Below are 22,751 nucleotides of genomic sequence, written 5' to 3'. Positions count from 1 at the left end.
GGAAAAAAAAAACTAATGTTAATGAAACATTTGAATCCAAATTGTCAAACAGCTGCTATTTCACTCATTACATTCTGTTCTAATTCATCTAGGTTTTTAGCTCAGCAAAGAAATAATCGAATTCAGCATAGGATCATTTGTTGCTTAAATGTTCAAATAATCAGATTCGTTGATTTATTGGGTTTCACTCAGCAATACGTCACAGAGGGACAGGTGACAAATTAAAGGAAAAACTGGAGAATAGGATACAACATGCAGTGTGTCACTGCAGATCAATAAAAAGATATCCTGACTTATGTGAAATCATGTTTTTATATATATATATATATATATATATATATATATATATATATACCATACCATATACCATATATATATATATACCAACACAACAAGATTATGTTGTGTATGTTTTCTAATAGAATTTTCAAGGCTACAAAAACTCGACTAGATTCCAACCCTGAGCATGTCCTTATTAGGTGATATTTCTTATAATCTTAGAATACGTTTAAAACAGACACAAGTAAACCCTTAGCTTAGTTTTGTGTATCATCTACTCTCAAAAAAAAAAAGTTTTTTTTATTCTATTTATATTGAAAGTTGTGTTTATTTATTATTGACTATCTAGCTGGACCGAACTGAAGAATATGACTTAGTGTGTCAGGTTTGACTGCTGCAACGATATTCAGCTAATTTCCAGTTTAACATGTTGTATAAAAAAAATTGGTGCATTTGTTTCAGCAGGTATGATGGAAATAAAATGTTTATCTTCTTTAGTGATAAAATAAAACAGTTCATCCTTGCAGTACAACTCCCAGCTCCTTGTACTGTAGAATATATGTCTAAGTTCACTGAAGCTGTTCTGATGGATCGTGTAGACCAGACTTCTTACTAACACACATCACATTAAGTTTTCCTTTAATCTGTCACTCATCACTTAACTTTTGTTGCATGCACACGATCACTGTGTGTTGGAAAATTTATGTTTAAACTCATATGCTGCGATCACTCTAGATAAAACTACTTGACAAATGAACATATATATATAAATAGGAGTGTAACCTGGATAACATTATCAGGATGCCTCATGGCTATTATTTTTCTTTTTTGGGGGGGAACAGTGAGTTTTCCTTCATTAAGATTCAGCATATACATTGCAATCAGGAAATATCAAGATAAATGTTCACTGTCGACTACAGTAAATATACAGTATGAACGTATTCAAACTTGCACAACTGTGTATTACTAAATGTGTAAATACCTAAGTATATTATTCAACATTCATAGAAATATATGGCCATGAATTTCCTTGCTTTAAGTATTTACCATCTAAAAATATGGCATTCTAAAGCTTTTTAAAGGCGTTAAAAAACACGCTACCTCTTGATCTATAGATCTGATCAGAGCTATTAAGCTAATTTCTATAATGCAATAATTTAAACTGAATTAATAACAGAAAATTGCAGTTATGTACATTTATATTAAGTCCTCTAGCAACAACTTGAATATTGGGGGAAAAAAAATCTACCATGGCTTTAAGTCCTTATGTGCCATAGAGCTTACATCAGATGTTTTTTTTTTCTTTTTTGAGATTTTAAGGTACAATTAAAGGTAATCACATAACTCTAGAAAAGAAAATGACAGAAATGATAGAATAGAAAATCAAACTAGGGTAAAGCACACAAACAATATTAAAAACGGATCGTTTCTTGACTTTCTTTGTGACATCACAGAAAATAAGACATTTCTACACATTCCTTTGATCTTAAAAAAAAAAAAATTAAAAATTAAAAAAAAAAGAAAAAATTGGTTTTGGGCCCAGTAATGTTAAGAGTAGGTTTTAATTTGTTTTTAGAATACTGGCCCTGATTTTACAAGACATAGACTTCCATGAATTAGGAAACTCTAAGATAAAATTCCTGCTGTGAAGTTTTTAGAAACCTTGAGGATTCTTCTGGTTGTCCTTGTGGTGTAGCCCTTAAAGGTTCAATGTAGGTACATGCCTTTTTTGGAACCTAAGAAACCTTAATTATCCAATGAAGCCTCAAAGAATCATTTTTCTAAGTATGTACCAAGTACCAAAACATCTTCAGTAAGGACTTTATCCTTGAAGATTATTAATCCTAAGAGAAGATGGACTCTGGATTTGCAGTACACCTTGGAAAGGATTCTAGACCTTTGCAGGGCACCATGCATACACATCTATATGCAATTTAGCATGAACAACCTGTACTTTTTATGGAGGTGGGAAAAAAACTGTTCACCCAAAGGAAAATGGGGAGAACAAATGAATGGAAAAACCCATACAGAGAGTAACCACAGCTCAGGACCGATCCAGAAACCCTGGGGCCATGAGATGGCAATGCTGCCAACTGTGCCACCATGTTACCCAGTTTCACCAATTTTCAAATGACTGCCACACTGTTAATACATGGTTTCTAAAGGGGAATTGAAGGATTCTCGATGCCTTTGTTGGACAATTAATGGTTCTTAGCTTATGCACAAGGTTTTGACTTGGAATTTTGTTGATGGATTCTACCAACAGACAAATAAAGAATGCTAACTTTATTATACTGTAGACATACCATAGTATCTGAAATCCTAACGACATACTGTGTGTATAATGCCAGAGAGATAACCTGCAGGTTCTCTAGAAGTACCACAAGTAATCTACAAAAAAATAAAATAAAATAAAATCATAATAACCATAATACAGACTTTGGAATTTTATCTAACTGAAGTCCTGAGGAGTGAAAGATATGGACACACAAGCACACAAACTAAGGCTACCACTTCAATTTATAACATCATCCTGGCCATTATTTGTAAGGAAGCAGCATTTTTAAGGGATCCACTGATGAGAATTCAGGACAGTGCATAAAAACCTACAGTACTTTGTGTCAGGTTCAACATTTCGGTCAAGTATGAAATGAGTTAAGAAGGAAAATTGGAGCATATTAGAAACATTGGTTTGGTTTGCAAAGAAACTCAGAATTCCACATGTCAAAAAACCTTGACACCGGCTTCCAATTACAGTTGGCACAGAACCTGAAACTAAAGATTACTGAACAACTACAATATATACACTTAAGTGTTTTCATTAAATCAACCCTCCTTGGGTATGTCTATAAACACATTACCACGGAGGAGATAACAAATCTTTGGATGGACATGTTCTCCTCTTTAACCCGTGTAGCCGAGGTTTTCCTGTTCAGGATGTGGTCGCTCTGTGGGATGATCCGGGACTGGAAGGGTGTGTGTGGTCAACAGATGGGGCATGGTGGAGCCTCCTGTCAGGGTATTGGGCATTGTCAAAGGTGAGCCGATGTACAGTCTGGACATGGGTTTTCAGGTTGCCTTTCTGCGAGGCACTGTAGGGACAGTACTGACACTGGAACGGTCTCTCACCTGGAACAGAGACACACAAGGGCAGTCCGAGGTCAGAGTCAAGATGAGACATTGCGAGCAGCGAGAGAGATTTTGGCCGGTGAGCTGGCTGTCAAAGTGATACTTTCCTTTTTTAGGAAGAAAACAGAGGCAGGTTGGGAGCGCATGGGGTAGAGGAGGGGCCATAGCTATGATTGATGAGCTGATGACATGCCATATGGAGACGGTTGACTGTTCCCCCTAAGGGGAAGTCAGCCTTTTGTTTTCTGTTTCTGTCAGCTGCTCATAGAAACACAGAAACCCACAGACATGAGTATCACTGCCTACCTTCCCCTGAGCCATAGAACGTCATAACGATGGTGGATGTTGAAAGTCTGGGCACATGAAGTTTTCACTGAGAGGAAAACTTGACAGGCGTGCACACACCTAAGCTTTTGCTTTTGCTCATCTCTTACAGAGCATCGGAACAGGTATAATTGTCTTGGTCCTGCTTTTCTCTGCTTAATTAGACTGATGCACTGCGTTATCCTCATGCAATTGCATAAAAATATCCCCCCACACCTGAGCAAAACAAATGAGTCTGCCATTCATTTGCTCCATATTATTATTTTTGAAAAATGAATGAATTACCCACTAGGAAATAATTGTCATTCCGAGAGGCTGAAAAAGAGGGCATTATCATAAATCACGTATTATAAAAAAAAGGAGACAGACACTATTAATCAAGACTATCTGAGTCTCGCTAGCAGCATGATAAGGTCTGAGCCAGAGTGAGCACTCCTCCCAGGGCAGCGGCCCTGGCTCCCCAGGGGAAAATAAAGTGAAATTCCGACCAAAACACAACCCACTTAATTACATTAAAGGTTATTGTCAGTACATCACATAGAGGCTAGAATACATATTTAATTTGACCTTTCCTCTCTCCCTGATTTTACCATTTGTCGTATGCAACACATGCAAAGGGGGTAATTCATTAAGGAAGGCACCCTTGCTGCAGCAGGCCACATCTCTTATTGTTAAAGCAGACACAATACATTTGTCCTTCCAGTTTTCAGAGAATACTGGGCACAATGGGACCTGTTTATTTTTAGAAAGTTGTGTGGCACTGGTGGTCATAGCAATCACACATAATAGCTGAAGCGACATCACAGCCAACGGTACAGTGGAGAATGTAGAAGATGGTACTAATGGTCTAGATGAAAACACATACACACACACACACACACACACACACACACACACACACACCCTCCCCAAACAAAAAAATCAACATACTTGTTGGGGGGCTTCTGCAAAGGTTGGACTCCCAGGAGTCCATTGCACTCTAACAGGTCTGCAGGAAGAAGGTGGCCAGCTAAGAACACAAAGTGCTAAAAATTAAAAACAAAACTTTTCAAACATGAAAAAAGTATTTTTCTTGGGCTATAAAATGAGTTTCGCCATGGCAGATGTACCTTAGACACATGACAATAAAGACTAAATGAATGATACTGTGACTATAAATGATAGTAAATGATCAGGATCTGTAGGAGTTCTTTGGATGGTTAATGGTTCAAGCTTTCTAAATGGTTCTACTAGAAACCCTCTGTATCCCTATTCTACATCAGAACTAGATCTATTTATCATTTCATTATATGATGAGCATCACGTAATGCACATCAGGTAAAAGAAACACCTGGTTTGAAGTCCTGTATCACACACGGCTCGTGTTTTTTTGTGTAGCCTAATGTATTAGTTAGTATTCTTTTTAGTGTTAGATGCTGAATTAGCTATTTAAAACACCACCTAGTTTAGTAAGGTTTTTGTTTATACTTCTCCTTAGGTAATGCCACTGTTCCCTCTCTTGGGTAAGACTACCTTGCTGAATATTTTGTGTTTGTTCTGGTACTATAAACCAGATGGTGCCACCCATTCAACCCACAATCTTAACATTGTTAGTGTTCTCACTCTCGCATGAGACCTTAGTCTCCTATGGGAATGTAACCTGATGCTAGATGGAATCTTTTAAAAGAATTGTAAAAGAACTGCCAGAAGGACCAAAAAAAAGGTCCCCCAAAGGCTGTAATACAAGAATGAGTCTAGATCCTAAGCAGACCATGCCCGAGCAATGATCAAATGTCCCTATTGCTTTATTGACTACAGAACACATGGCGAAGTAGACATATGTCATATTTGAATGTGATTTGATAGACGAGACATCTTCATTGAAGTTAAATCTCTACATATAATATTAAACATGTTTATGGATAATGTTTAAGGAACATCTGCTATCACTCTATATTATTTATTTCGCAAGTACAGACAATTTCATTGCCATTGTCTTAGACAATGTGGCATATCACAGTGATATGCATATAAGATCAGCCTTCCCTACTGTTTTAAAGGTCAGAATTTCAGTCAATGCACCAAGTGCTAATACAATATTCCAGTCAGGGACATCCGTACACAAAATGTCACATGATTAGGATCAGATCATGTCTTGATAGTCAATCTAGTCATAATAATGACTACTTTTTTCCTGTCTCACTAGCTAACAGTGTCTAATATTGTCTTTATAGCCCATGATGTGATGTCCTCAATCCAACTAAAAAAGAAGGACATGTTTTTCTAAAGGCAGATTGCCGCATTAACAAGACAAGCTACATCGAAAAATAAGCAACTGCAGCTTGGCTTCTCATTTTTAAGGCACACTGATTAAAAACCCAGGTTAAAATGTCTTTCCCATCTTCCTAACTGGATGGTACCCCACGAACAAAGAACTAAAATTCAATTAGATAAGCGGAAGAATATTCTCCAATTTGAAAAACACCTTTACTCAAAGCAACTGACATGTATTTCATTTATACAGCTTAGTAGTTGAACCGGTCTTAATGTCTTATCCACTCAGTTACCATGTCCCAGCTACCATGTGACCATGACCATTGTCAGATTTACGCTCACTTAGAAGGTCCTTGCAACAGGAATGTCACCAGGAAATGATCTTACAAGGAAGAAAAGCACAGGTGAGAGAGATAAAGAAATAAAAGAAAGACAACTAACTTTCCATTCTGCCTTCAATTTAGGGCTAAATTTTGCATTATGCAAATGATTTAATATATGGATCTTTGGAGACCACTACCCAGTCAGAAAGTTGCAGGGATTTTGCTTGCTGAGAAATCCTTCTAATCCTAAGCTCCAGCTTGTTTCTAGCATCGCTTTTATTTACAAGGTGGTTGAAGCTACTCAAAGTCCATTCTGAATAGATTTCTAAACAAGCCTACATGACTACCTCATGCTCACCCTTATAAAGAAACTGACTACACCTTCAAAACCAGGAAAAAATCAAGTGTTCTCATTACAACTGGCACAACGTTTATGATGGTTAATGAACATGGACAGTGAGAGTTTGTCTTGCAAAATCCATGCTTACTTATCATTCGACTTCATAGAGACAACCTCGCAGGAGGTTTACACGGACCACCTCCACCCGCATGTACAGAGGTGGTATTCAACTTTGGGGCTATGCCCTGAAAAACCACCCCAGTAATGTCAACCTGCAGTAGCCTTGTATGATCTGACCTTTGATATGATTCCCTGAGTTGGTCTGATATCTGTAATCTTGGTAGCTGCCTTGCCTGCTATACAACGAGCAAAGCTGGATGAGAAGTCACAAGCTTTATCTGCAGGTGCTGATTGTTACCAGATTAATATTGCAGCATCAAATAGACCTAACACAGACCTTTTGTTTGATAAACCAAATGTTTACTTGTCACAGAATGAATGGATAAGGACAATCCCCTTGTTAAGGTCATACCGGAAACCCATGAGTATATGTGTTTATTGGACTGCCATGTAAAGGTGTGTATTGGGACTGGGTTGCAGGACTGTTTTTTCTTCTTATATGCAGATGAGAAGAAACGGTCAGATATGAAACTCAAGGGAGATAAAAAAAAGGCCAAGTTCATTAACATGGGAGAGTAGTGGCCACAGCAGGTTGCTTGCACAGGGGGTTGCCATGTTCATTCATTCATCTTCAGCAAATTATCCTGTCCAGGGCCACCGTAGTTACTAATCTGTTTGTATTTGAGAAACAACTAAATTAATTACAAAATGTCACTGAAAGGTAATGACAACTCTACTAAGGTGTGGGTGAGATTGATTAAGCAGATTGGTTAAGCAGTGATGACTCAGTGGTGAAGATTCTGGATTACTGATCAGGAGCTTGGGGGTTTAAGCTCAAGTGCCCCAAGCTGCCACCTTTGGGCCCTTGAGTAAGGCAGTTTACCCTATCTGCTCCAGACACTGTATCGTGGCTGACCCTGTGCTATGACCCCAGCTTCCAAACATGCTGGGATACGCAAAGAAAAGACTCAGTGTGCTGTAATGTTATGTGTGACAAATAAAGGCTCCTTCCTTCCTTTAGGAGAGATGAGTTAAACCTTCTGTCAGGGTGAACTGGTGAGTATTCTTTTGTGAGTAGATTATGGTTAGGTAATTAGTTTAATTATTATACCAGGAATTCGGCAATTTTATTGGGTTTGTTTAAGGATGATCTATTTACTCATCTGCTAGGAAAACATCAAGCCAGTGCCACGTTTTACAGCCAGAACATAAATTTTGTTAGTTAAACTTTTTTTTTTTTAAGCAAATTTATTAACCTGTTTATTTATTTATTTATTAGCAATTAATGTGTTGAAAATTATAATTGCTTCTTACATAAAGTATTTTTCCATCCATGGGATTTACGTCAACAATATTCAGCTACATAGAATTCTAGTTCATTGAGCTAGATGCCTAGCGGTTTTCTAGAATAAACACGATACGGGATTACGGAAGTCAGTTTTGCAATTGACAAATGCGTGTTGTCGTATGTTCAAATATGAATAATACAACACTGGCATTTTCATTGCTACAGTGTCCTCAGATACATCACACATGCTCAGATTAGTAAGTCAGCCCTTGCACTAGCCATCTGGCAGTTTTTTGCTTTTTTTTTTTTTTTTTTTTTTTTTTTTTTCTCATTCACGAATCAAGACTGCAAATCCATTGCCTCATGATTTTAAAGTACTTTGCCGATTTTGGCTCATTCTTCTTTAAATAAAAGACAGATGCCATCTTGTAACACATTTACGATTTACATTCTGAATCTGAAATAAAATACTGATTTTAAAGTAAAGAGCTTCTTTAAGAGCAGCCAGACAGCCGTGCAAGAGACTCACGCTCAACCAGCATTAGCCTTAGATTAGCATCACCGGTTAGTGCAGCAGAAGCAGCAGACAGTGAGCTGAAACTACCAATTTAGTCTGACATACAGAGTTAGCATATGCTAATGGAGGCCTGGGGCCCCTGCCCCATTTCATTTGGACACTAACACTGAAGCAAGCAATCACTGATGACATTGATTATAACTCCATGCGTGGAGAGAAGCCTCTTTCTGTATAATGTAGCATTTGGCCTCTGTCACTGGGGATCAGGCTGGCTAACACAAGCAACCTTCGCACATTCTTCTAAAAGAACTCACACTTCTCTTGTGCTGCCTGCTTGCCGAAGTGCTTCTAGTCTAAATGACTGAACAGACGTCTGTTCTTTTATTGAAAGGTTCTGTGTTTCAATAGGACTTTGTTGCAAAACCTTATGGATTTTTTTTAGGAAATTAGGAAGAGTATACTTCAAGTCTGAGCAAAGAAAAAAGTCACTCACAAATCGGAGATTTCAAAACCACTTCCACAGTTGTTTACTTGTTTTAAAGTGAACACACAACAGATATTTCATAACTCTTATTTCCTCCCAAAGCAAACCCCATGGATCTTTTATATACTGTAAGGTTACATCGCTGAATGTCAGTTCTTGCATTCAGAGTTCAATCCTACTCTTGAACTTGTTAAGAATTGCTTGTTTTAGTTGTTTTCTTAGCAGTATGAAGTATGCCCTTATCTCCATAAGTCCTATTAATAAAATTTATGTAGCTGTTGAAGGATATGAATGTACTTTGTTACAGATGTCCTGTGTAGCTTGGCTTGGAAGTACTGTTACACTTTGATGGATATTTTGTCAGATTAGTGAAACCTCAGCTCACCCACATAAGTCAAACACAGGTCTTTGGTTTCTGGAGGTGAAACAAAAGTAAGCCAGCTCATCCAAGGACAGAGACATCAGTCACAACTGCATTGCATTTACACCCAGACACAAAGAAACGTGACCTCGGTGACTTGAGCTTAGGTGATTTCATAATTTTGAGGCATAATGACTCAGTTTCAGTGTTTACAGTTGGAAAGTCATTTTCGTAGTGTACGTACTGTATGCATCGTCCATGTCTGTGTGTTTAAAAAGATATTCCATGATTGCGGTACCATAAAACTTTAGAACTGTTAAAAATGAAGAACGACAATGAACATTTGTTAAGACATCGCAGGCAACAAAATTTTCAGCAAAAATGATCATCGTCTTTGTTAAATTCAGGAAATTTACAAGATGCAACGTGACTTTTAGAATATAGGAGTGAACTTTTTCAGACAAAACCTTTGAGTAACGAAATACAACTAGGGATACAATTAAAATACACTATAATTATAACGATGATGTATTTTTCATAACCTATGACAGACGACTCGTGGATAAAGGATGTCTCAGGCATCAGATTTTTACTTGGATTCTTACTCTCTCTCTCACTCATTTTCTACCACTTATCCGAACTACCTCGGGTCACGGGTAGCCTGTGACTATCTCAGGCGTCATCGGGCATCAAGGCAGGATACACCCTGGACGGAGTGCCAACCCATCGCAGGGCACACACACACACACACTCATTCACTCACACAATCACACACTACAGACAATTTTCCAGAGATGCCAATCAACCTACCATGCATGTCTTTGGACCAGGGGAGGAAACCAGAGTACCCGGAGGAAACCCCCGAGGCACGGGGAGAACATGCAAACTCCACACACACAAGGCGGAGGCGGGAATTCGAACCCCCAACCCTGGAGGTGTGAGGCGAACGTGCTAACCACTAAGCCACCGTGCCCCCCTACTTGGATTCTTACTTGAATGCAAACATAATTTGCAATTCATTTCAATTCATTTCAATAATTTGCAATTTCATTTAAACTTAGAATTTATTGATAATAGAAAGGAGGCAGTAAATCTTCTACTTTATTGTTTATGTTTTAAGACATTCACAGAGAAACATGCACACAGATTGGACACTAAATAGGAAACAAATGGCACCTCAATCATGGAATCATACCATCCTGGAAAGAAAGGGTTCTTACCTGTATGAGATCTCATGTGTGTGCGGTAATGACTGGGTTGGCTAAAGTTCTTCCCACACACTGGACAGATGTACTCTCCTTCTTTCTGCCCTGACCTCACCATCCCTAAAACACACACAAACACAAAGAAAAAAAGAAAGAAAACTAAGTTGAATAAAGGAAACATTGTATGAAATATCCAGCAAGAGAAAGACAGGGAGAGAGCGAGAGACAGAAAGAGAAGCAAACATCATTAGTATGTCTTATGTGTCATTATGTGAGCTACCTTGAGGGCCTGGATGAGAAGCTGTCTGGCTGCATCATGCGAGCAGTTCTGACAGTCTGACACACACAAGGCCCCACACAACCGCATAAATTACAGTGAATTAAAAGCCTTGCCCTGTGATGTGCCCGTATCTACGCTACCATGTCACATGTCAGGTGTGCCATTCTCTCCCTCTCTCTCTTTCTCTCTCTCTGCCCTCCCTCCTGCTCTCTCCCTCTCTCTCTTTCCCTGCCTTTGCTCTTTTCTCCTCTAGCCGAGCAGCTGGATGCTCTTTTCCTGCCTGTCGCTCTGGCTCTGTCAAGCCTCGTCCGCTCGGCCGATTTGCTAGGACACCCGTGTGGCAGCAGAAGGGCCCGCCGGAGAAACGGGAACAGAAGTGGAACTTGGAGTGGTCCGCCTTTACGTTTTTCCCCTCAGGGCTGGTAAAAAAGAGCACGCACAGAAATGCTGTCCTCTTGGCTCGTGTCCGTCACTTGGCACCGGTTGCCTCTACCTGCTCTGACCCCTGCGGCCCTGCATTGTCGTGGTGACAAGCTGTGACTGAGAGTGTTGGTGGCAGAGCGAAACCAGGCCACCTTTCGTAAACATGAGTCTCCAAGTTATTAGCATGCATGAGCTGCGCTAACAGGAAGAGCAGCGGACGGCATGAACAAAAGGGAAGCCCGATGTTAGAAAGGTCACTGTATTGTATGTGACTTAAAGGGCTAAAGTGGAGCCTGATGATATCAGGCTGGACAGCTGACAGGAACTTCCTCTGTCTCTATGTAGTTTAACACTCAAACCCTGGCTGCGTCGGACAACAGCCCCGCAAATTGTCTTGCAGCAAAGAAGTGCAGAGGAAAAAGAGAGAGAGAGAGAGAGAGAGAGAGAGAGAGAGAGTCAGTAATCACCATTTTTTTTTCCAAAGCAGCTGGTGGCTTAATTTGACTCCTCTTGCTCTTTCACTCTCTCTCTTCCCCTCTCTGGGCTGCTTTGCATATTTGTAGCATTGAGGCACTCTGAGCCCTCAGAGATTGCCTGCCATGGCATTGGAAGCATGTTGTTTAAAATGCCTCTCAGCGATAGCTGTCTGAAATGTTTTTGCACATTTTAGGAGTTTGCATAAAGATGAAGACATTACTCAATAGTTCCATTAACCTTTTGAGGCCGTGTGTTTGTGTGTGGTGTGTATTGGTGTGTCACATCAGCACACAGGGATCCCACCTCATGCCACAAGAGGTCCCCGTCTCTCGCATACTACCAGCTTGTCCTAGTGACTCGTTACACTCACCTGTTTTGCATCAGGCAATGTTGCTAAATATTTTGCAAATTTTTATTTTTATTATTTTTTTTACTTTTACAGGTTTACTTTTAGTTTCAATGTCGTTGTGTTTAGAATTTTTGTTTCCAATATTAAATATGGATTTGCTTTATGTGGTTATTCTATAAAGAATCATCATTACAAATAAGAGATTTCTAGAGATTTCAACTATGAATCTAAATCTCTAAGAACGTCCTTGATTTTTCCATTTAGGGAAATCCTTAAAGGTTCTTTAGAAAATCCTCTATAAGCTTGGACAAATACCTGCTTTTTATTTATTTATTTCTTATTCTAGCTTAACTGCCCCCCAACCCGCACCCCACCCCAAAAAAATGGAAATGATTCCAGTAAATGATACAATAATAATGACAAATAAAACATCGGCTGTTAATTAAATAAGGAACGATGAGCACAAATAAATAGCTTGGATAAAAGTCAATTAAAATGTTGCCTGACAATAAAACATGCATATGAGAAGCCAGCTGAATCTTCGAAACCATCAGCATTTAATATGTGTGATGTACAAGTGCAATAATGTTTTAATGAATGTTTATTCAGTGTATCCCGCTGTGCTGTGTAAACGCAGATCAGTTATGGAGTGACAGGCGATAGCTGTGCAACAAGTTAATAAATGAAGTCACTTTAAAGTGATGCTTCAGTAAGCAAGAACGTCTCATTAGGCAAATATGTTTGCCCTTGATTCCTCCTGTCCTTATTTGCTTTTCTTGCATGCTGTTTTTTTCTTCCGCTGTTGCACTAAGACATGAAGCAAGGAATGGAAATAACACAAAGTAAAGAGAAGCACCTTTTTGGTCTAAATATATGCATAAATATGCTAATTAGAATCATGCCCAATCTTACAAATAAGTGGACCTGACAGAATCTTTTATATACTGTACGTCTGTCACGTGCTACTCACTCACTGCTTTTTCAATGCAATTATTAGCTCCTCTGTAAAACTCTGTAAAAATCTGTAAAGGATTAAATATGTGGAGTAATGTGAATTCATCTGGGCTCCAAAATACTCCTGAATACCAAGCAAATTCTATTTTAAACCTGAATTAGTTAATATATGCTAATTAATATATACGTTGATGATTGTACATTCGTTTATTTGCTAAGGTTAAAAGATTTACTGATTGTACATGAAGGAAAAATCTACTCCCAGGCTAACCTGCACATTAATCTTTAAAATTAGCCTCTGCTTAGCTAGCTAACGGTAGCTAGCCGTAGTTAGCCTCTTGCTCTGGTGAGTTAGGAAAAAAAGCGCTTCCTGTTTTGTTTTTCTGAGCTAACACTAAAACCTGAGTGTTAGCCCTTGAATAATTTTCTCCAATTTGACACCAGTGTCACTTTACTAACGATGTCCCTCTGTGACATCAGCATGGCAGATGCGTGCTAACTTCTCACAGGAATAATAAAACTACAGAATGTTCCAGAATCACTAACGCAAGAAGTTCAACATAAACACATTTAACGTGTGGATTTTTCTTTTAAAGCAACAAAAAACTTACATTTATCTCTCTGATTTGTTAATATTGTCTTTTTGCAAGGTTCTGAATTCATTAAACAATGTCTTCTAGTACAGTGTGTACCAAAAGTCTTCATACAAAGGGGAGATGAACACTTTTTAGCAAAATGTCTTCCAATATGGTTCTTATACAGTTTTATATAAGAATTCCTTTGACAGGAGATAAATGTACTGAAATCATTTAAATGGTTGGATCAGGAATCTGTCTCAAGGATGCGATGAAATTTAACAAAAAACATGGCATGTACTTCACACACGACTCGATTGTCAAGTTAGGGTAAATGACTCTGTGGGTGTTCTCAAAGAAATGCCATACGTATAGAGAGCAGTTTGTAAATAAATAGAAGTATAAAATAATTACATTTTGAAAAAAGGTTTCCATTTCCTCTATCTATTGAGACTTTCAGAACCCCCTTATAATGTTTTAACTGGAAATGTGGAAAACGTCTATTTTGAGTACTTCCAGTTCTTACCTGCTGGTTCCATCATCATGTTACTAAAGCCCCAGTGATGATAAAGTGCTGCCAAATCATGAGGGCTGCAATTCTTCAAGAAACTGTAGATGTCATTAAGAGCTCCTGGACTGTCTCCTGTCTGCTGTTTTTTAGTTTGGGAGTGTGAGGATGATCCACCTAGATTGAGCCTACTACAGAAGTCATATCCAGAAGAGCTTTCTGCATCCTGGGGTGGAGGTTCAGACCGGCTGGAAGTCTGAGGTTTAGGACTTCTGTGTTCATAGGCATTGTGTTTGCTGGTGAGCATGAAGCGAAGTCCCTCTTGGGGCAGCAAGCTACTTTCCATTAGTCTGCTTCCTGTCTTTGGGCTTCCAGTCTTTTGGGGACTTAGCGCTGGTCTTGCTCTGCTTGTCGATGAAGTGAAATATTGGTTGGTATCCGCTTTGCTCCTGGTGCTCTTGACTTCATCTGTCCGGGACCTGCTGGGATTTTGCTTAGAGGAGTGTGACAGTCGTCCAGCATGTTGACCTTTGCTTTGTGAGAAAGTGGATTCAGCACTGCTGCTTTGAGGTTTGTCCTTGGTTCCTCCGGGTCTTAATTCAGGGGGACTTGTGCGGAGAATTCGTGTCTGAGGCAGCGGAGGGCAGTCCTTGCCCTCCAGAAACGGAGGAGGTCCAGTGCGTCTCTTGAAATCAAGACTTGACTTGGGACCCTTAACTCCATTTTTAGGAGCCCACTTAGGGATCAGAGTGGTGCTGTCAATTTTATGTGCAATTCGTTGATGGATCCACAGAACCTCAGGGTACAGTGAGGCATGGGAACAGTAAGGGCACTGATGCCTCACTAGACCATTCTGTACTGAGTCTAGAGCTCCATCTTTGTCACCTTCAGCCTCCACGGACAGATTCAATAGGCTGGCATCCATTTTGTCAGAATTGGCCTCTTCATGCTCTTTGCACTTCTCATCCTCGTTCTCATCAGTGTTCTTGGAGCTGCTTAGTGCTGCCCTCTCCAGGTGGGTGGAGGTGGTGTAGGGCCAGTAGGGTTGCTGGAGTAGTGCATTCCTCAGCCTTGGGTAGCCACTGTGGCTGGTGGAAGGAGAGTGGCTTTGGGTGATCATGCTGGTTAAGGCCTCATTGCTGATAGCTGCATGCTGAATGCGTATGTGGGACACTAAGGCAGCTGAGTCAGCGGTGCTGAAGTCACAGTGATCGCAGGTGTATGGCTTTTTATCTGTGTAGACAGAAAATGTAGAACAGAAATTACATTCACATATATTGAATAAAAGAAGAATTCCAAACTTATATTTGTTGTATATGAGAAAACGGCCTACTGAACTCATTGTATTTTTCATAGGAATATACAACAATGTAGTTGTTAATCAATTTTAATTTACCATTTTTATCTGGATTATATTTGCAGTTGAGTTCAAATGTTTGCACACCCAGAGACAAATGAACGGGACTCGCTCTCTACCAAAATTTTCCAGTAAACTGTATCCCAAAACGATTTGCCTTCATAACTGGAACTGATTATTCGCTCAGATCATGCTGTATTGTCATAAGCTGTATATGAGCTACATCATCTAGATTTCATCAAACCATTCAGTGAGCATTTGTACCTGTGTATAGAAATGCTTTATTTGTAGGGTAAAGGTGATTAGTCAGAAGAACTGTGTATATATTTGCACTGACGCTTCTGTGTAAGAGGAAAACTGGATCCAAACTATAGCAATACAGTAGCTACCTGAACCACAATTGCCAATTTTTTGACCAATCTTTGCCAATTCTTGTTAATCTGCTTTATGAAGACTATGAAGACAGAATGTATCATGACACAAGATTGAAGCACGTGCATTATACTGTTATTTATAATAATATATACAATTGTTAAACGTCTGGCTAAAAGGAACACCAGTGCATTTTAGTCAAACTAGTGCATGTACTAAATTCTGAGTTTGACCACAAGATGGCAGCACTTTACTGTAAAACAACAGCTCTTCATTGGCTTGATGCAAAACATTTAGCAAAGTATAAATTCACACACACACACACACACACACACACACACACACACACACACACACACACACACACCTTTATATCTTTAGAAATAAGTGTTTATCTAAATTTTCAGTGGTGCTGTTACATAAAACACACAACCACAAAATAATCATACTGTAACGTTTACTGTTGTTGCATGACAAAAGTAAGTAATTCAACCACAGAATGGGGTAATGTGTGTGAACAGTAGCTGCGTCCTCCCACACATTCAGCTGTGAGAACAGAAGAACATAAGGAAGGCATAAGAGGGAGTAACTGAGAGGGCCTGGGAACACAGCCTGAACCCACCTTCTCTCATCTGTCACTGAGATGTTTGTTTACATTGAGTTTGTCTGGAACCAGCAGTATCCTCTCTCTTTCTCTCTCTCTCTCTCTCTCTCTCTCTCTCTCTCTCTCTCTCTCTCTCTCTCTCTCTCTCTCCCCCCCTCCCTCTCTCTGCCCCCCTCTCTCTGCCATCTGTTTTGCATTTGGTGCTTGAGCCTGGCTGCTGTATGGCTCTCTTTTGGCCTCTAAGGAACATTTTTTCAGCCAAATCGGTGTAGGAGGTCCTCACACATTAACTCTTCACAAGTTTCATCATTATGGCCATTCCCATACATTACATTTCCCATATGCACACATTTTTAAAAGATGGATCTTCAGTCTTATGTTAAAGTGAGTTAAGGGATCAATAACGTTTTTGACCCATAACTTTAATCAGTAGTGAACACTTTCTCACACTCTCACACACTGCCGTGAATGGTTCTCTCTTTGGTTTCTTTTTTCTTGTTGTTCTTGCTGTTGTTTCATTCAGGACTAAAGATATAAAAGGGGCCCTTGTTGTTTTCTACACTAGATGCCTTGAAGCATGCTACTTGCTAAGGCACACTAATCCTTCCCTACTCTAGAACATGGAAAAGATTTTTTTATTGCTACATTTGGTGAAGCTTGTGCCAAAATGATATGGATGAATTTAAAAGAAAGCACCACTCAAAAACATATTAAATAGATTTCTATTAAAATATATGTTTAGCGATTTTGATTCAGGACAAATCATTTCTTAGGAAGTTGTCAGGAATACTGAAAAATTTTTTGCTTTTGAAAAATCTGAGAAGCTTGGTTGTGTTTCCCCATAAGCTCTATATAGAAAAGGGAAGAAGAGACAAAAAGGGACATGCATTTTGGGGGTTGTCTTCCTGAGACAGGAAATCCTAACAAAGAATCATGCAAAACAGGCATACAAGTCCATAGGCAAACAAGCAAAACAAAAAGACAAACAATTAGCAATGCTTAGGATTCTTCCAGGTGTTTGGCTTTAGCACTGTCCCCAGTCTGTGATCTACTGTATAAAGAACGAAAGCTGAGCTGATTTACAGGGGATTTCACTTAAACCGTTGGTGAGAAGTACACCTAGTAAAGTGGATGAATATGTCAAATAATAATAATAATAATAATAATAATTTTAAAAATCATCTAGAACTTTAAACAGTTTGCTGGTTTTAACCCTTAAAGATCTGAGGGCTTCCTTTTCCGAAAGTACCACTTCTTCTAGAAGATAACGATCTTATCTTTACGTTTAGTTAATTAGAACAAACCAAAGAACCATTTAGGTAACACGTTTGATAGAGAGCGGAGGAACTGAGGGACTGATCATAACAGAGATCACAAGCTATGATCTCTTAAAAATCTCGTTAGCCAACATGAAGCTAAGGGTATGTTGCTGTGTATAGATATTTTAAGGGTTCGTTCAGAGGGTCAAAAAAAAGAACCCTTCAGGGAATCCTGGAGTGTTTTATGGAGGACAGGGGGCTTCAAGATGCCACTACTTTAGGAAGCTATGATCTCCTAACTATCTCTTTGGTTAACTAGACGCCAAAGGGAAGTCTGTTAACTATAGAACCATTAAGGTTTCCTTCAGAGGGCCCAAAGAAAAACCCTTTAGGGACCCCTTAAAGGTTTTATGAAGAACAGAGGGCTTCAAGATGCTGCTCCTTTAGGAAGCTAAGAACTCTTGTTGTCCAGGGAATCTTTATATATTCTCTCAAGACACCAAACCAAATGATCCTTTAGATATTATGAAAAAACAAAAGGCTTTCCCTTTCAAGAAAGTGTCATTCCTTAAGAAGCTAATAACTCTTAACTCTCTCTTCAGCTTAGAGTATATTAATGCAGTGATCTGAATGAACAACAAAATGAGCCGCTGTTGTATATTCATCTGTGCTTCAGAATTTTCCCACAAGATGTCTCCCTGCTCCATTACTCAGGAACCTGGATTACACAAGGGGTAATATGCACATCCCTAAACATACATGCAAACCCTTTGGAATAACAATTTTTGCATTTTTGTAAAGGTTTTTTTTTTTTTTTACTTGGAATCATTTTTACTACATTCTAAACACTGCAAACGATTCAGCACAACTGACTGAATTCACTTCTATTCAGCTGTATTGCAGGGTGTGAAAGACACAGCTGTACACAATGGTGTCATTGCTCAGTTTAGCTTGTGAAATCAAACAAAGAGGATGCTGTATTTCAACACTGTCTGTATATATAGGGTAGTTGCTAAGCCTTCCTCATAATGTCCATCATTAATGATTCATTGTAGTACCATTTCTGGTCATGGTGTCTGGTTATAGTGTCAAGATACTGTACGTCTACCAATAGTAGAACTCCTATTACAAGTACAATAATCCTTCACTACCGTAACACCATAACATTCTTGTACATATTAAGCAGTACCAGCCTGAAGCAGCTGAATCAAAATAAAATTTTTGTTAATTATTCACGAATCCTAGATGACCCAGCAAGAATTTTAATGAAAATGATATGAGTAGCCTTTCCTTACCTGTACCTTCAGGGTATGTTGTCTGACTTTGGTCATCTGCAGTTTCTACAGGTTTAGAAAGACTGGGCTGTGTATTAGGAAAGAGAGTTTGGAGAGAAACCCCATTTATGCTTTCACTCATGCTGCCATGTCTTATGAGCATATGAATCACCATCTGTTGCTGAGTTCGAAATCCCTTTCCACACTCCAAGCACTCAGAGGTCTTATTCTGGGAATTTTTACGGCTGTGGCGAGAAGAGGGACGATATTCAGAGTCACTCAAATTCTCCAAGCTTCCACCCCCTATCGATGTCTGCCCACCATTTCTATGGTGATCAGTGGCAGTGCTGGTGTTGCTTGAGCCTTGAGTCACTGTTCCTCGCTTCTTCTTATTAGGGATACTTAGAGTGGCATCCAATGGTTTCTTTCGTTTCTCCTGTCTCAACAGTACATATTCACCCTTTTTCTTGTCATAGACCACATCTGCATCTGCTAACCTCTCCTCCCATCCCAGGCCTTTTTCAGAAACTTCCATCACCCTGCCTCTGGTGGCCAGCTGCCAGGCCTGATAGCTGCTAACTGGGTCCAACTCTGGGATTCTCTTTCCAAGCATTGCTTCTGAGAGCTTCTCCGTGTCACCTGCTGACTTCAAGTTCAGACTCTCTAGGAAGCGTCTCTTGGTGAGTGGAGATGGTCTTTCATCAGCACTATTAGCAGAATTATCTGCGTTCTTATGGACTTGCTCATGGAGCCGCAGACTCTTGCGATCATGGAAGAAGTTACCACATTTGGCACACAGTTCATATAGGCATACATCATTTACCAGGGAAGCTTCAACCTGTGTCACCTCATTAACAGTCACAGGAAGTTCAGAATCACTCTTTGGCTTGGTCTTTGTGTTGTGTGTCTTCATGTGGCTGCGCAAGAACCAGGGTTCACGGAATCGCCTACCACAGATGCGACAGCCATGATCCCTAGTGTTTTGATGTTTCTTCATGTGGGCTTTGAGGAACCAGGCTTGCGTGAAGACTTGGTCACACTGATCACACGGAAAGTCCCCTTTACCAAGCTCATTCTCTTTCTCTGCTTCCTCCATGTTGGGACTTTCCTCCATGGTGCAGTTTTCATCTGTGGGATGTGTGTTTTGTGTTTCTGCCTGCAAGTGCTCTTCCTGCAAGGTATCATGAAAGTCTTGCATATGCTGCTCCAGCTCAGATTGACTCCGGAGCCTCTTCCTACACAGTGAACACTGCTTTCCTCCCTCACTGTTTGCCCTCTCTTTTTTAACTCCTTTTTTTCTTGTCTTAGAGGTTTCCTCACCACTGACCACTTTATTGCAAGCAGAGGTACTTTCTGTTGGGCTGGAACAACCTCCCTGCTCCTCTGGTACTCCTCCTTCCTTGTCTCCTTCATCTTCCACCTCTTCCTCTTTACCTCCAGTGCTCTGACTCATACTATCTACCTTGTGGGTACGAATATGTGCTTTCAGGCTGCCTTTCTGGGCTGAGCGATGCTGGCAATGGGGGCATTTGTATGGCTTCTCACCTGTGTGCTTCCTCATGTGCTGGGACAGAGAGCTTAAGAACATAAAAGTCCTGCCACAGAGGTCACAGTTGTGAACTTGATTCTTTTCCTCATCCGGACCTTTATGAGAGGTTTTGGAGAGGGAGTCATCCATGACCTCTTGCCGCTCAACCTCCATGTCAAACCTCGAGCGCTCTTCTTTGCTGTTATCTTCTGTCTAATTTGTTACGTCCTAGCAAATCTGTCTGCTCTGGTCATACGTATAGAATGGAAGTTCTCTCCGCAGAAAGTATCATTGCTGAGTGTTTTAGGAAAATTGGGTTGTTTTCCACTGGACTAGAGCTTCTGGAGAAACTTCTGCTAGAACTCATTTTTACCAACTGGAGACCTGCTTCATTTTGGGACCTGTTGAGCAAACAAGGAGAGCGTTATAGAATGAGCCAGTCTATCAGTTAAGTTTGTTTGTATTAAAGATGAGCTAGTATTAACAAATGTGAATAGAAGTGGCTCTATACATGCTGAAAATAAGTATAATGGTCGATTTGCTGAAAGACATGTACCTTTGGGCATTTCTGCTTTGTAAGGTTCTCTATTGCTGAAATATGCTACAAGGAGCACACCCATGTCTATGAGGCTTTTGAACCTTGAGGTTGCTCACCTTAAGTCTGCTCACCTAATGCACAGATTCCGCTATCAAATGTCCACGTGTGCATAACTTACTAGTCATCTTAACCCATGCAATCACATCCACATGAGACAAGTTCAAACACCAGGTAAGTTATACTGCTATGACTACAAGACGGTTAAGCGTTATCATTGTTTTGTTGGCATTTTTCCTCTATACAAGTTTAAGATGTGATCAGTGTGGTGTAACTGGACACGGTATACTAAGCACAATAGACTCTATTGATACACTGTTTAACAAGGAGAGCAAGAGAGAGCAAACATCATTAGTATGTCTAATGTGTCATTATGCAAGCTAGCTTCAGGGCCTGGATGAGAAGCTGCCATGTAAACACTTCTGACTGTCTGATATTTCAAAGAGGCAGAAGGACGATAGAATCTTCTAAAGCTCTCACCAATATACCAAAAGATGAAAACATGGAACTTTGTTTTTTTTCCAGAATATATACTACTCACTATTTTTAACCGCATTCTCCCAAATATGTGCAAACAAGCACCTTAAAATGTTATTTGCACAGTAAGTATTGAAAAATTATTTCAGCCATTTCATGAAAAAAGAACAGGGGATATTTGTAATCAGTATTCACACATCACACACATTCACACACATCGCAGTCAGGAAGTGAGGATTTCCTGCCATTTCGTCTTGCTTTTCATTTGTTCTAAACAGACAAATGATTTCCCATTTTCTAGGGAGTATGTCTCATTGAATACACTGTCTGCTTTGTCATTATTTCCTTGTAATTCATGTTTATTTAATGTTTAAGAAGTTGAAGAATGGTGTTTATGGATTTATTTGTTGTCTTTCAGAATGTTGTGAGCATGTAAGGCTTTGTCTTGGGGACAGTAGTGCCAGTATCATCCTACTCTGAGATCAGCTTCCTGCTGTAGTCAGAATGAGTGATGGCCTGTGTGCATACAGACATAAACCTTGCGTGTGTGTGTCTGTGTGTGCACTGAGGCATTAAGCACTGCATTCCCCATGAGCAGGACAGGAGAGGAGTTGGGCTGGGACAAAGCCTCAGGGCCAACCCTCTCTCTATCCAACCAATCAATAGTCCATTATAAAACAACTGCATTTCACCACACACTCGGACAGAAAAACGCCGCACTCAACTGACTCAGAGAAAACAGATTGGAAAAAAAAAAAACATTACATAAACTAACAGCAGTTCATTTTTATTGGCAAGGGAGTCAAAAGTGTCTAAACTGTTTAAATAAGAGTTACAGTATATGAAAATACAGTTGCATTTTTTTGTATTTTTGGTGGAAGTCCTAAAAAAATAGGATAACATCTGAGACCCTACATTATAAGAACTCTGTTGAGTTGTTTTGTATATAAATACACAAAAGCATCGAATTCCAGTTACAATGATACTGGCAGGTTTGGGAGATGTGTAAGAGGACAAACACACTCACAAACATGCAAAACAACAGCAGTGGGGTTATTATTCAATCGTGCTTGTTCTCCGAGGGCTTACCTCAGCT

The 22,751-nt window shown here is 39.6% G+C and overlaps 1 protein-coding gene across 4 annotated transcripts in view; it reads right to left on the bottom strand.

Annotated features, from left to right (window-relative positions):
* Positions 1 to 377: 377 nt before the first annotated feature.
* znf516 (zinc finger protein 516) overlaps positions 378 to 22,751 on the bottom strand; it is a 42,372-nt gene continuing 19,998 nt past the window's right edge. For 2 of the 4 annotated variants that reach the window (XM_060897146.1, XM_060897145.1), the window contains exons 2-5: positions 19,077 to 20,984; positions 14,208 to 15,422; positions 10,639 to 10,743; positions 378 to 3,408 (exon numbers count right to left, since the gene is read on the bottom strand). In XM_060897146.1, coding sequence (XP_060753129.1) covers positions 3,212 to 3,408; positions 10,639 to 10,743; positions 14,208 to 15,422; positions 19,077 to 20,757 — 3,198 coding nt within the window. In that variant the 5' untranslated portion in view covers positions 20,758 to 20,984 and the 3' untranslated portion in view covers positions 378 to 3,211. Of the gene's footprint in view, positions 3,409 to 4,662; positions 4,742 to 10,638; positions 10,744 to 14,207; positions 15,423 to 19,076; positions 20,985 to 22,751 lie in introns of all 4 variants that reach the window. The other 2 variants (XM_060897148.1, XM_060897147.1) reach the window with 2 other exon arrangements.

This window comes from Tachysurus vachellii, chromosome 21 (genome assembly GCF_030014155.1).
Source record: "Tachysurus vachellii isolate PV-2020 chromosome 21, HZAU_Pvac_v1, whole genome shotgun sequence".
Taxonomy (NCBI): Eukaryota; Metazoa; Chordata; class Actinopteri; order Siluriformes; family Bagridae; genus Tachysurus; species Tachysurus vachellii.
The sequence above is the reverse complement of the archived record's forward strand: the minus strand, read 5'-3'. Positions and strand labels throughout refer to the sequence as shown.